The 12,781-nt window shown below is 44.1% G+C and overlaps 2 protein-coding genes across 5 annotated transcripts in view; one reads left to right on the top strand and one right to left on the bottom strand.

Annotated features, from left to right (window-relative positions):
- Nucleotides 1-501: 501 nt before the first annotated feature.
- Nucleotides 502-5,829, top strand: nmur1a (neuromedin U receptor 1a; the record flags this gene model as incomplete). The annotated part of the gene is made up of 2 exons (XM_084472907.1): nucleotides 502-1,447; nucleotides 5,408-5,829. 2 exons carry the CDS (start codon nucleotides 502-504, stop codon nucleotides 5,827-5,829), a joined length of 1,368 nt encoding a protein of 455 aa, XP_084329033.1.
- Nucleotides 5,830-12,463: 6,634 nt separating this feature from the next.
- The window catches only part of kank3 (KN motif and ankyrin repeat domains 3), a 32,173-nt gene continuing 31,855 nt past the window's right edge, over nucleotides 12,464-12,781 (bottom strand). For all 4 annotated transcript variants that reach the window (XM_084472703.1, XM_084472705.1, XM_084472706.1 and 1 more), the window contains exon 12: nucleotides 12,464-12,781. This exon is cut by the window's right edge and continues 518 nt beyond it. The gene's annotated coding sequence lies outside the window, so the exon portion shown is untranslated.

Below are 12,781 nucleotides of genomic sequence, written 5' to 3'. Positions count from 1 at the left end.
GTTTTTTACCTTGCCTGTCCAGCAGAGCACAAGTAAATAAAGAAAATTTAATTACATTTGATTTACTGAAAGGTGTTTACAGATCAAGTTTAGACCTGATGACCTAGTCTAACATCCAGCTGCAAATCAGAGTACCATCTGTGAGGCTTCTGCTGTTCTCCAATGCCTGAAAAAACAACAACCATCTGTTATTGCCTGAAATGTTAATTGTGCTTGATAAGTATAGGCAAAAAAAATCAAATGGCACTACATTGATGCCCTGCAAATGAGACAATTTCCCAGCAAGTGTATTAGCATTGATTAAGTCCCTTTGAAAATCCCTTTCATGAGGATGGATGGAAACATTAACCTCTGGGTCATTTCATGGCAACCTTTGATTGGAATGCTTTCAGGTCGAGGACAGCTGCTTCATTTGCCTTTATTCAGCCATGAGTCCATCTACAGCCAAATTTGTTCCACTGTTTTTCTTTCTCAGATAATAACCCCGGGCGGCCCACCACTATGTCTCGCCTTAACTGCACTTTGGAGCTGTCCGCCGGCCGAGTCAGCTCAGCTTGTCTTCCCCGATGCGACAACCTGACCTCCGGCCTGAACCTGAGCTACCCGGAGCTGGAGGACGCGTGTCTGAGCGACCAGGAGTACCTGGAGAAGTACCGGGGTGCCCGTCGCTCGCCCATGTTCCTGCCCGTTTGCCTCACCTACCTGGCCATCTTCCTGGTGGGCGCCGTGGGCAACGTGCTCACCTGCACCGTCATCGCCCGCAACAAGGTGATGTGGACGCCCACCAACTTCTACCTGTTTAGCCTGGCTGTGTCCGACCTGCTGGTGCTGCTGCTGGGCATGCCCCTGGAGCTGTACGAGATGTGGCAGAACTACCCCTTCCTGCTGGGCGCGGGCGGCTGCTACTTCAAGACCTTCCTGTTCGAGGTGGTGTGCTTCGCCTCCATCCTCAACGTGACGGCGCTCAGCGTGGAGCGCTACATCGCCGTGGTGCACCCGCTGCGCGCCAAATACCTGGTCACCCGCACCCATGCCAAGCGCGTCATCCTGACGGTGTGGGGCGTGTCCATCCTGTGCGCGCTGCCCAACACCAGCCTGCACGGCATCGACACCCTGCCCAGCCGCCGATCGGTCGGCGTTGGCGTCGGAGCGGGCGCCAACGCCTCGGACTCCGCGGCGGTTGACGGAGGCGCGCTGGACTCGGCCATCTGCGTGCCGCTCAGCCCCCAGTGGTACAACCTGACCATCCAGGTGACCACGCTGGTGTTCTTCGTGCTGCCCATGCTGACCATCAGCGTGCTCTACCTGCTCATCGGCCTGCACCTGCAGCGGGAGAAGATGCTGCAGGTGTTCGAGGCCAAGTCCAGCTCCTCGGGCCAGGAGAGCTTCTGCAACGTGCGCCGGAAGCAGCAGAAGGCACGCCATCGACAGGTCACCAAGATGTTGTGTAAGTATCGAGTATCGGGGGGGGGGGGGGAAGTATTGAGTCTCTGTTATTTTTTATTTATTTATTTGTGCATTTTTATAAAGTGAGATAGTTAGGAAGGTATAGAAGATAGAGGGGAGGACATGCAGCAAAGTACAACGGGCAGGTATCGAACCCGGGTCACTGCGATCAGGACTGAGACTTATATAGTACTCGCTCTACCCGGTGCATGACCGTGGTGCCCCCTCGGGTTTGTTTTGGAGCAGAACTTCAGCAGGGAGCAGTGAAAGTGTCCATGGTGGTTTGAACCACAACTTCTGAGATTTGATGTAAGTATTATGTATCAAGGGGAGGAAGCATCGAGTCTCCAGTTTGTTTTGGAGCAGAACTTCAGCAGGGAGCCAGAGAAGGTGTCAATGTCGGTTTGAACCATCACAAGCTGGAAGCTTATGCTAAAGACTAATAAGCTGCAGTCTGTGGAGAGCCATTAGCAGATATTGGGAGCACTGATGCTTTGGATGTATAAAATTGGGTTGCGCTTTTTTGTTTTACAGTACATTAATAAGACGTAATAAGCTGTACTTTGTATCGATTTAAACATTACTGTTTATTAGACCATGTGAATACATTTATTTGATAATGGCCCAAGGCGCTGAGATGTATAATATGATTTGAGGACAATGGGGGTGTAGCCGTGATCTCCGTAGGGGGTTCGCGTGAAACGTTAGGAGAGCAGAGTTAGGTTAGATATCACAGTTTGACCAAAATAAACTTAGGCAACTATGCTATGAGGCTAACGAAATGTTAATATGTACCTCCAAAACCTTCTTTCCAGATGCATTATGAATTGTGACTTGAGAAAAAATCTGTAATTAAGTATTAGAGAAGAAGCAGAATACTTCACAACTGCTATCATTAAACAATTATTGACAAGCTACAGTAACAGACAAGATAACTACTTTTAAATGTACTTATATTAATATTAGGCCATTGGAGTATTACATTTTCCTTCACTCAGACACACACACACACACACACACACACACACCTTTATGTTGCAGTTATGACGCATCATGCAATGACAAGCCTGGTGCTCTAGCTCTCTCTCGTGCTCGTTCTCTCCCTCTCACTCGCACGCTTCTCTCTCTCTCTCTCTCTCTCTCTCTCTCTCTCTCTCTCTCTCTCTCTCTCTCTCTCTCTCTCTCTCTCTCTCTCTCTCTCTCTCTCTGTCTGTGTCTGTAAGTAGTGTGAAATATATATGTTGCTTGAATTATAGAAATTACACAAGAATAGAACCGTAGATAGAACTTTACCCTAAAGAATAAGAAATTCGAATTGAAGCAAGACATTGACCTGTTTGGTAGACTGACTGTGAGCATACACTGTGTGTTCACGTCATGGCTCTGGCTGGATTTGCTACATGTACATTTGTTCATTATTTTCTCATTAATTATGCAATTCTATCATTTCTTACATCCAAAAGCCATTATGTTGAGTCCACTGCTGTCAGAATCTGCAAAGTCCACACACAGCCAATACGGTAACAGAAAATCGCGTAGTTTGCTTTAGTAAACTTCCATCACTTTACTCAAAGAGGAAAATATTTCTTTGGAGTTTTTTGACAAGTTTGAACACCACAACTTGCTCGGAATGGAAAATGACTGACAGGACATTTAGGATAACTCAAAGTGACAGCAGTGACAGCACAAGGACACATGTCCATCATGTCGCTTGGCAAGGAACAGGCTTTGGCCATCCTGTAACGAGCTGTACCTCATATGATGGTAATAGCAGTAAATGATCCCCAGTGCTTTCTCTAAATGAATGGATTCTGAGCTCATTTACATGAATGCATTTCTGTCAAGGTCACAAGTTCTTGACAAAAGTATTCAGCAATTAATGCCAGACACACCAGACTGAATGGTGGGACTATTTCCTCGTCTTATCTCCCTCTGCAGAGACTCTTATTAAGCTCTGACACACAATGATATCCATCGCTTGTTGAATAATGAATGGTGGAGGGGAGGAGGGAGAAATGACAAACAGTCAAAGGCAAGCTGTTTGACATTTTGAGCCTCTCTTTTTGCACTATATCCTTTGACGATAACATTTCGCGGTTCCAAATGTGACGGCTGTTGTGAATTCTTTGTCGGCTGTGCTCAAGGGGAAGAAGTATCAAGGTCAAAGTTATACACACGGGCTTACCCAATTGGGACTTTAACATTTTCACACGTACCGCCTTGTGAAGAAATACAACTAGCAACCCCAAAAAGACACTATACCGTAACATATGCCGAGTGGTTTTATTAAAATGAAACAATTTTGGCTGATTAATGATATGAATAATTGGGTGATTATGATTATGATGATTATTTTTGTTTAATTAAATTAAAATAAGTCATAAATTAGAATTTAGGTAGAGAATGGCCAAATGAATCCGGAAAAAGTCAGATTGTTGTTGAAGAGATATAGACCTAAAAAATGAATGTCCTAAGTTTTAATATGATGAACTTTAAAGGTTGTCCAGAAATACAACATTGTAATTTAATAATTAAGTGAGGGTTCCATTTCCTTCCTTCATCCAGAATTCATAAATCGTGATTAAATTAGCCTTTGTTCAATCCATCCAGCAAGTTTCCTCTTTTAATAAAAAGGCAGGCAAAAGCAAAATCTAGCTGAACAGAGAGAAGCTCTAATCACTGACATTTAAAATGGCTGCACGTAAAGCTCCATTGGAGCTCAGCTCATTACTCAAATCAAACATTGTTTCTTGAATGCCTCAGCAGCCAATGCAAGAAACCTCATACATATATGTATGAAATTGATTCATACATATATGGAAGAAATGCTACACAAAAGCATTATGAACTTGCTTAGCCTTCTGCTACTGCTGAAACTGCAACAACTACTGGTCACTGTTAACATGTAGAGATGTTCATCTTATGTATTTATTTCAGCGTACATTATTTACATTTTCAACATGTTTCCAGGCGTAAACTTAAGACTTGTGCAAATACTAACAAAATCCGAGACAGGTCATTCAATTATTTCACGTTCGCATTCTTCTGAGTTCCACAAGAATAAAAAAAATTGAAAAAATACGAACCAATTCCAATAAACAACCATTTCATGACTTGAGTTATTGAAAAAAATATATACTATTTATTCTAAAAGTAAACAAAGTTTCCCCAAATAGTATGAGAGTGGCCCTCACGTCCAACACCATGTCAAAGTTTTCTTTTGTCTGTTTAAGTATTTAAGTATCTAAGTATTAAGCCGTACCGTCTAGTTTTCATTCTGGCGACTTGGTCAATCCCTCGTCTGTGACTCAACTGTTTCCCTTCTCAACCAATCAGACAGCGACACGGTGATGTCTGTCAGGTCCCATTGAACCCTCAGCCTGAGTGCTGAGCCAACCTTATTTGGACCTGTCGTATTATCGCTCCTCAATCTCGATTTGTGTGAAGTGCGTTGCTTTGAAATTGTGGCCGTTGCTTTGAAATCCACAATGAGATCGATAATGCAGGTAAAGGGCCTTGTTAAAACCTGATACTCAGATTTTACTTTACTTGTGAAAGTGCCCTGAAACCGATTGGGGTGTCTTTGGGCCTTTCCCAACTTCACAGCTGTCCTCAGAAAGTTATTTAACTCATATTTATAGTACATGCTGCATTTTATGATGAATCGATTCACTGCAACCTGCAGTGCTATTGGAGAAAATGTCAATTAAAACTCAGTGAGCTGTTGAAGAGAGTTTCAATTCACAGCAGAAAGCCTGCACACCGATTTCAGTTGTTTCTCTCTCTTTGTCGCTCTCTGTCTCTCTCGCTCTCTCTATCTTGCCTCTCGAGCTCTGTCCCTCTCTATCTCTCCCTCTTCCTTTCTGTCTCCCTCTCTATGCCTCTATCTCACTCTGACTCTTTCCTTTTCTCTCTTTCTCTCTCCCTCCCCCCCTCCCTCCATCCCTTCTCCCCCTCCCAGTCGTCCTTGTGGTGGTGTTTGGCATCTGCTGGGCGCCATTCCACACGGACCGCCTGATGTGGAGCTTCATCAGTGACTGGAGCGAGGACCACCTGGAGACCTTCCAGTACGTGCACCTCATCTCCGGCGTGCTCTTTTACCTCAGCTCCGCCGTCAACCCCATCCTCTACAACCTCATGTCCACGCGCTTCCGCGAGATGTTCAGGGAGGTCATGTGCCGCTGGCCCTGCCAGCCGCCACCGCGCACGCACTCCTTCAGCGTAACCCGGGCAACGCTGCGGAGCACCATGAGCGATGCCACCGCCGCCGCTGCCGCACGGCCGCCCGTCGCCGGGGGCCGCCTCGTGGTCGTCGAGGGCGACGTGGAGCAAGACGACAGAGGGGAGAACGAGAAGGAGGACGAGACCAGCTTTGCGTGCTGATCTAGCAAGGCGAAATAAGCAGACTGCATTTATACAGCGCTTTCTAACCAGTGGCCGCTCAAAGCACTTTAGCTACATTCACACATTCATGCACACATTCACACGCCCACGGCGGTGTCAACCACGCAGGGTGACAGCCAGCTTGTCGGGAGCAGTTAGGGTGAGGCGTCTTGCTCAGGGACACCTCGATACTCTAGGAGGAGCCGGGGATCGAACCAGCAACCTGGTTGCCTGATCGAAAGAGCCACATGCTGCCCCACAAACAAAGATGTGTGGGTGAATTGACACACATCAATGGAGGGGTGAGGATGTGTGAGGATGTGTGTGTGAGGCGGCAGCTGAACAGACAGCTTAGAGACCACAGATACCAGCCTGTTTAAGGCCTTCGATGTATGGCTCCAACCACATCGCCCCCCGGCTTAGGAGACACGCAACATAAATAACTGATGAGCGATTGTCAAAGTTATATGAGTTGTACCGTTTCGTTGCACCAGTGGTGAAGCATCACCATACTTTCTATATGAACCCAAACTGACGGCTAGTTGAACATTCTCGCTAGCTGCGAGCAACACAACAGTGGATATTTGTATTGCTTTGTGAGAAATGTCACTTTTTTAAGACGTAAAACAACATGACATGATCTAACCCTGTATCTCAATGTGTCCTGAATGCATGAATGGAAGGCAAATGGAAACCATGATGTCATTTGGTCTGTTTTATTCATGTGTTCAGAAATGTTGAATTACCAGAGTGAGTTAAAAAAAATGTGACGGCAAATAAACACAAATAAATTTGAATAAACACAATGCAATCTTTCCAGGATGTATAATAATAATCAGATGCTGCCCACCCAGTCGATTTTACTGTGCAAGCATCTGAAATTGTTTTATGCATAATATATACCAATCATATTGTTTGCCAACATGAATTGAATGCATAAACACAAAATCCATATGGTCAGAAGAAGATGGCAGGGTTGTGGAAACACAGGCAGAACCGTTCCCTGACTTAACACAAACAGAGATGTTTGCTGTCCATTACACATTGCTCCAACCTTCAGTTGAACTGCTTGATCGACATGCCCTCAAGGGTTTTTTGAACACCTGGTTGTGATGAAGTGCCGTTTCACAGTTGCCTCTTGGCTATTGATCTACCTGATGGAGATGCAGCCTTTCCCCCCGAGAGAGAGAGCGAACGGCCAGCTCCCCACTCTCAGCCCGGTCGAGGAGCGAGGGAGGCGGGGGAACACGATGTCCTTGCCCTCTGTGGAGAAGGAGAAGGAGCAGCAGCACTGGCAGCTCATGTAATTACACCCTTCACTGGGTTGAAGAATAACATAATTGTTTTTGTATATTTCATTTAATTAAAAAGAAACACAGGTTTATTTTACTCTTTTTTTTCCATAGCTCATGACAAAATGAATAATTCATATTATTGTAAAAAGCATCCCCCTTCTGCATGACTTATTTATAATGGATGTGTCATTCAAAGTAAAGTTCAGTGTTGGGCAAGCTACCTCGAAAATGTAGTGAGCTAAGCTACCAGTTACTCTGTCATGAATGAAGCTTCACTACACAGAAGCTACCACCCAGTCAAATGTAGCAAAGCTAAGTTACACATACACCGCAATAGTATTTCACTATTTGTAAAGCTACTTGAAGTTGTGCCAACTTAACATGGCAATCAACATGAGAAACTACATACAAATTACCAAATTCATGCAAAGTAAATTCCATTGGGTTATCAATATACATGCCAGAGTCACTATGATTAATTAAATCAAAGACCAAAAATTGCTGGGATTCTATTTCTTTATTAAAACCTTCCAGCCAGTGAAGAATAATGCCTGGAGTAATAGGCTTAACAAACAAAACTACAGAAGTCAAACCATCCAGTAGTTGGACTTTATAAAAAAACATCCCTGTTTCATTAACTTACCCATCCCCTGAAAGAGTATGTGCCAATGTGCTCCATAATTCCCCAATGACCACTCAAAAGTTAAAATGTTTGGGATTACAGGGAGAGAGAGATAGAGAGAGAGAATGCTTAACCCCTATAATAATTGTATCCACGTCCGCGGGAGCACGCATGCATGTTGTGGCTAATATAATTTATTTTCTGCAAACTGCTTCTCCACTGTGTTATAGCTTCTGTGGTCGTCACCACACTACTTGATCAATAAAAGAGTTAAGCTACTGAAAAGTTACTTGATTCAGGAACTGCCCAACACTGGTTAAGTTTTATAATAATATAACCAACCAAAAGATATTTTCAAGCATTTTCCAGAAAATGGCACACCACTCGCTATCCTTGGCGACTTCAACATCCTGCCACAGAACTTGCACTCACCTGAACTAACCAACTTTTTCACCACATTTGACTTAACGGGAAGAGTTCTGTCTTCACTACCTTCTGTCGAACAATTCTCTCAACTATCCACCGAGGAATCCTCCGACACTATGCTATCCTCCCTCTCCTCCTCCTTGGACTCCCTCTGTCCCTTCCACTCCAGACCTGCGTGATCCTCACCCCCCCCCCACTCCTTGGCTGTCCGAATCTCTGTGAATCTTGACCTTCTCTCAGATTTCACCTCCACTGTGTCAACAGCCAAATCGGCTTTCTACCGGTCCAAAATCAACTCCTCCACTTCTAACCCTAGGAAACTATTTTCCATGTTCTCTTCCCTCCTCACCCCTCCCTCCCCTCCGCCTCCTTCATCCCTCACTGCTGATGACTTTGTTACCTACTTTACCCAGAAGGTGAAGGACATTAGCTCCTCCTTTACCCCTGCCACCATCCTCCTTCCGCCTATCCCCACCTCTGTTTTTACCCACTTTATCCCTCTCACCTCCGAAGAGGTCAACAGAATAGTTAAGTCTAACCTTGCCACCACCTGCCCCCTTGACTCTATCCCTTCCTCACTCCTCTGGGCCATCTCGAGCGACATCCTGCCATTTATCACCGCCCTTATCAACTCCTCCCTCACTTCAGACATTGTTCCAGCATCTTTCAAGACAAAGATAAAGGCCCTGTCCCATTTCTCCCCCCTTAAAACTTCCACCTGGTTTGGAGTGCCCTCAACAGTAAATCTTCCACTTCGTTTTAAGCCTGCATTGGACCTCACTACGTTTTGAGGGTTGATAACAAGGGCAAAATAGCACTCCCCCTTGCTCCCTACAGTAATGGGACACCCTACCCCTACACGAGAACGCGCAAAATATAGGGTTAGGGCAAAAATATAGGGTTAGGGGAGGTATTGGGACGGGGCCAAAGAAGCCTCTCCTCAAAAATCCAACCCTTGACCCCACCGACATCCAGAACTACAGACCGGTATCTCTTAAAGATAAAGATAAATATAAAGCATACTTTAATGTCCCCCAGGGAGGAAATTCATCTTGGGCTGCAGTCACAAACATTTTTTTTTTTCATTATTTCCTTTTTGGTTTGCATTTGTTTTATTTATCATATTATAATGTAATATGATACATTTATTTATCATATTACAGTGTAATATGATTGTAATATGATAAATAAAATATATTTGTAGCGATTCATTGACATAGTTTACTCTTGTGTGGCCCATGAACTCCCAGTGGTTTTCCTTTTTGGCCCACTTGTTAAGGAGGTTGAATAGCCCTGCTATAGCGTATCACACTCTGAAAACTGAAACAGGAGTTTGCTGTTGACACCATACAGTCTAAGCCTTCTTAAAAAGTACATCCTTTGTTGGAGCCTAGTGCAAAGATTTTCAACATGAATGTGCCAGGTAAGGAAACAATCAATAAAAAAAACGCAAATACTTATATGACGTAACCTGACGTATTGGTATGTTGTGAATAAGTACAGGATTAGGTTCACAGATTTATCTTGGGTCAAATATAATCTCCTCTGTTTTAGTGACGTTAACAACCAGATGGTGAGCATCACACCAATCTACAAACTGTTTTATTTCCGAATGGTAGGAGGCTGTGTCTTGGTCTCTGTATAATAAACTAAGGATAGCAGTGTCATCAGAGAATTTTTCTTCTTTCATTCCTCTCTAAAACACTGGAACATGCCATCTCTAACAAACTGTCCTCCTATCTCTCACATAACAACTTGCTTGACCCTCACCAGTCAGGCTTCAAGAAGGCACACTCCACTGAGACGGCTCTCCTCCCAGTGCTGTCCCTCCGTGCTGCCAGAGCCTCATCCCTCTCACGGGTTCTCATTCTCCTCGACCTGTCCGCAGCATTTAACATGGTGAACCACCAGATCCTCCTCGCCACTCTCACCAAACTTGGCATTGCTGAATCTGCCCTATCCTCGTTCACATCCTACCTGACGAATCGCTCCTATCAGGTATCATGGAACGGCTCCTTGTCCAAACGTTGCACGCTTGACACTGGTGTCCCTCAAGGCTCTGTACTGGGGCCCCTTCTGTTCTCCCTCTATACCAGATCTCTGGGCTCTGTAATTACATCACATCTTTTTTCCTATCACTGCTATGCTGACGACACTCAGCTATTCCTCTCCCCCCCTGGCAGACGTCAGCACTTGGACGACTGCCAATCAGCTGAGGCTTAACCTCAACAAGACTGAGCTCCTCCTAATGCCAGGGAAAGATTGCCCACACATGGACTTACTGGTCACTGTCGAGAACATCACTGTATCTCCTTCTCCAACTGCCAGAAACTTTGGTGTGATACTAGACAATCAGTTATGCTGCACCGCAAAGATCACCGCGGTGGCCCGATCCTGCGGATTTGCACTTTACAACATTCGCAGGATTCGGCCCTAGTCCAAGCGCTGGTCATCTCCCGCCTCGACTACTGCAACTCGCTCCTGGCTGGACTCCCTGTTTCTGCGATTAGGATCTGATCGATTAGGATAGGATCGATGTCAGGATCGCAGAGTTGCTCACCAGCTTCCGCAAAAGACTCACCTAGACTCTGCATAGCCATTCAGTCCCCCCGCCCGCCAACTATTGTCTGTTGTACGTCCTGGCACTTAATGTACGCACTTAATGAACGTTGTATTTATTCGTAGTACTTAATTGTGTAGCATCTGCAGTAGCTATCTATCACTGCTGTATATGGGGAATGGGTTGGCCTAGCGATTGTAAGTACTTGCACTTGGTTCTATGAACATCTTTACTGTACCGACAGCAATATATTGTTCACTTCTTATGACAAATGTACTTATTGTAAGTCGCTTTGGATAAAAGCGTCCGCTAAATGCCCTAAATGAAATGTAAATGTTTCAAACGTGTTGTCCAAAAATAACAGCAAATGTCCATTTGTTTCATTTCCAATGACTCACTATTCTCTACCTTTAATAAAGTAACTTGTGTCTTTTTTGGTGACCAGATCTAAGGGTCGTTTTGTAGGCCTACAACAAAAACACACTGTATTGACAAAACATCAAATAGCAACAGCAACAACTCCACAGCTCAGGACAAATCCTGTCGATTCTCGGTAACCCTGGAGACCTTGGCAAAGGCCCACATCCAAGTAGACTTTAAGGCATTATCTAAGGCTAGGACACTGTCTTGAATATCTGTCTCGGCCCTAGCTCTAGTCTAGGTCAGTGTTCAGTTGTGGTCAAAGATGACACAGTAGTATTAAGACACCAATATTCAAACTCCGGAATTGCACATTCTCTACAGTAGGAAGTGACATCACTTGGGTATAAGTTACAAGTTGGGATCGTTCTAGCACAACAGGTATAGGTATAGGTATCTGGAAAACACCTTACATCAGGGGTTCTCAACCACTGGGCCGTGGACCGCAACCAGGCAGCGCAGCATTGGCCACAGGGCTGCAGAGATTTAGAAATGAAGACAAATAAATAGACACACTTTTAACAGACAAAGAACACGTTTATCTTTAAGTTTTTATTGGCTTGATGTTTACACAGTATATCAGTCGTGTTGTTAGGCTGTTACTGTCTATTAATAAATCCATGTTTACATTCTTAATAATGGTCCTACAGTATCTGTGTTCATTAGATTAGATGAGGCAGGCATACCGTATAATGGTCTGCATCTTTGTTGCTGCATTAGCGCCCCCTAATTGTTGGTCGGGCCACCTTAATTGTACATTTAAACAAGTTACTGCTATATCCAGTGTTGTGCAAGTTCACACTTCACATGAACTACTTCAAAGTTCAGTTCATACAAAAGAAAATGAATACATTAACGTTCATAGTTCTAATTGTTGTTTATATTATTTGTACACCTGGTTCATTCATCACAACTAAGGCAGTAACTATATTTGATAAACATGTCATCTGGATGTCAAGCATCAATTCAGAATGTCACAAAATCTGAACTAGTTCCAGTTCAAGTTCTTTAGTTAAAAATATGTTACATTCAGTTCAAAGTTCATAGAAAAATGAACTTGTTCAATGAACTAGTTCTTTTGAACTAGTTCATGCACAACACTGGCTATATCATAGCTGTAGTTACCATAAATAAATCTCATCCACTCTGGGCTGAATAAACTAGACTTATTAAACTTGGTCTGTGTTAATAAAAATATATATATAAAGAAAATTTTCTACCTGGCTAGAAGTTCCTAATAACACAATCACACCCCCCCCCCCCCCCACACACACACACACAACTGACTCCAAACTCACTCCTTTATGTAAATACAAGTTTATTGCAAACATAAAAAATAGATACATGAATATACAACACAGAGACGGTTAGTGCAGACTTGTTCTGTTATGGTGAAGGCACTGAAGGGCAACATCATTGTGACCAAGTTCACAACAAGAAGAAGACTGGATGGCATCCCTCCCAAGCTGCTGGTGAAACGTCAGGAAGACATCACCAACCGATCCAGATGGAATCAGTTGATTATCAACCGAGGTAGGGTTGCCAGATCTGACAATAAAAACACACTATCCATTGGTTGCAATGGCTTTTTACTAATCTGGCAACCCTGTCTTAGTTGAGAAGCAACCC

The sequence above is a fragment of the Micromesistius poutassou genome, assembly GCF_964030765.1.
Source record: "Micromesistius poutassou genome assembly, chromosome: 9".
Taxonomy (NCBI): domain Eukaryota; kingdom Metazoa; phylum Chordata; class Actinopteri; order Gadiformes; family Gadidae; genus Micromesistius; species Micromesistius poutassou.
The sequence above is the reverse complement of the archived record's forward strand: the minus strand, read 5'-3'. Positions and strand labels throughout refer to the sequence as shown.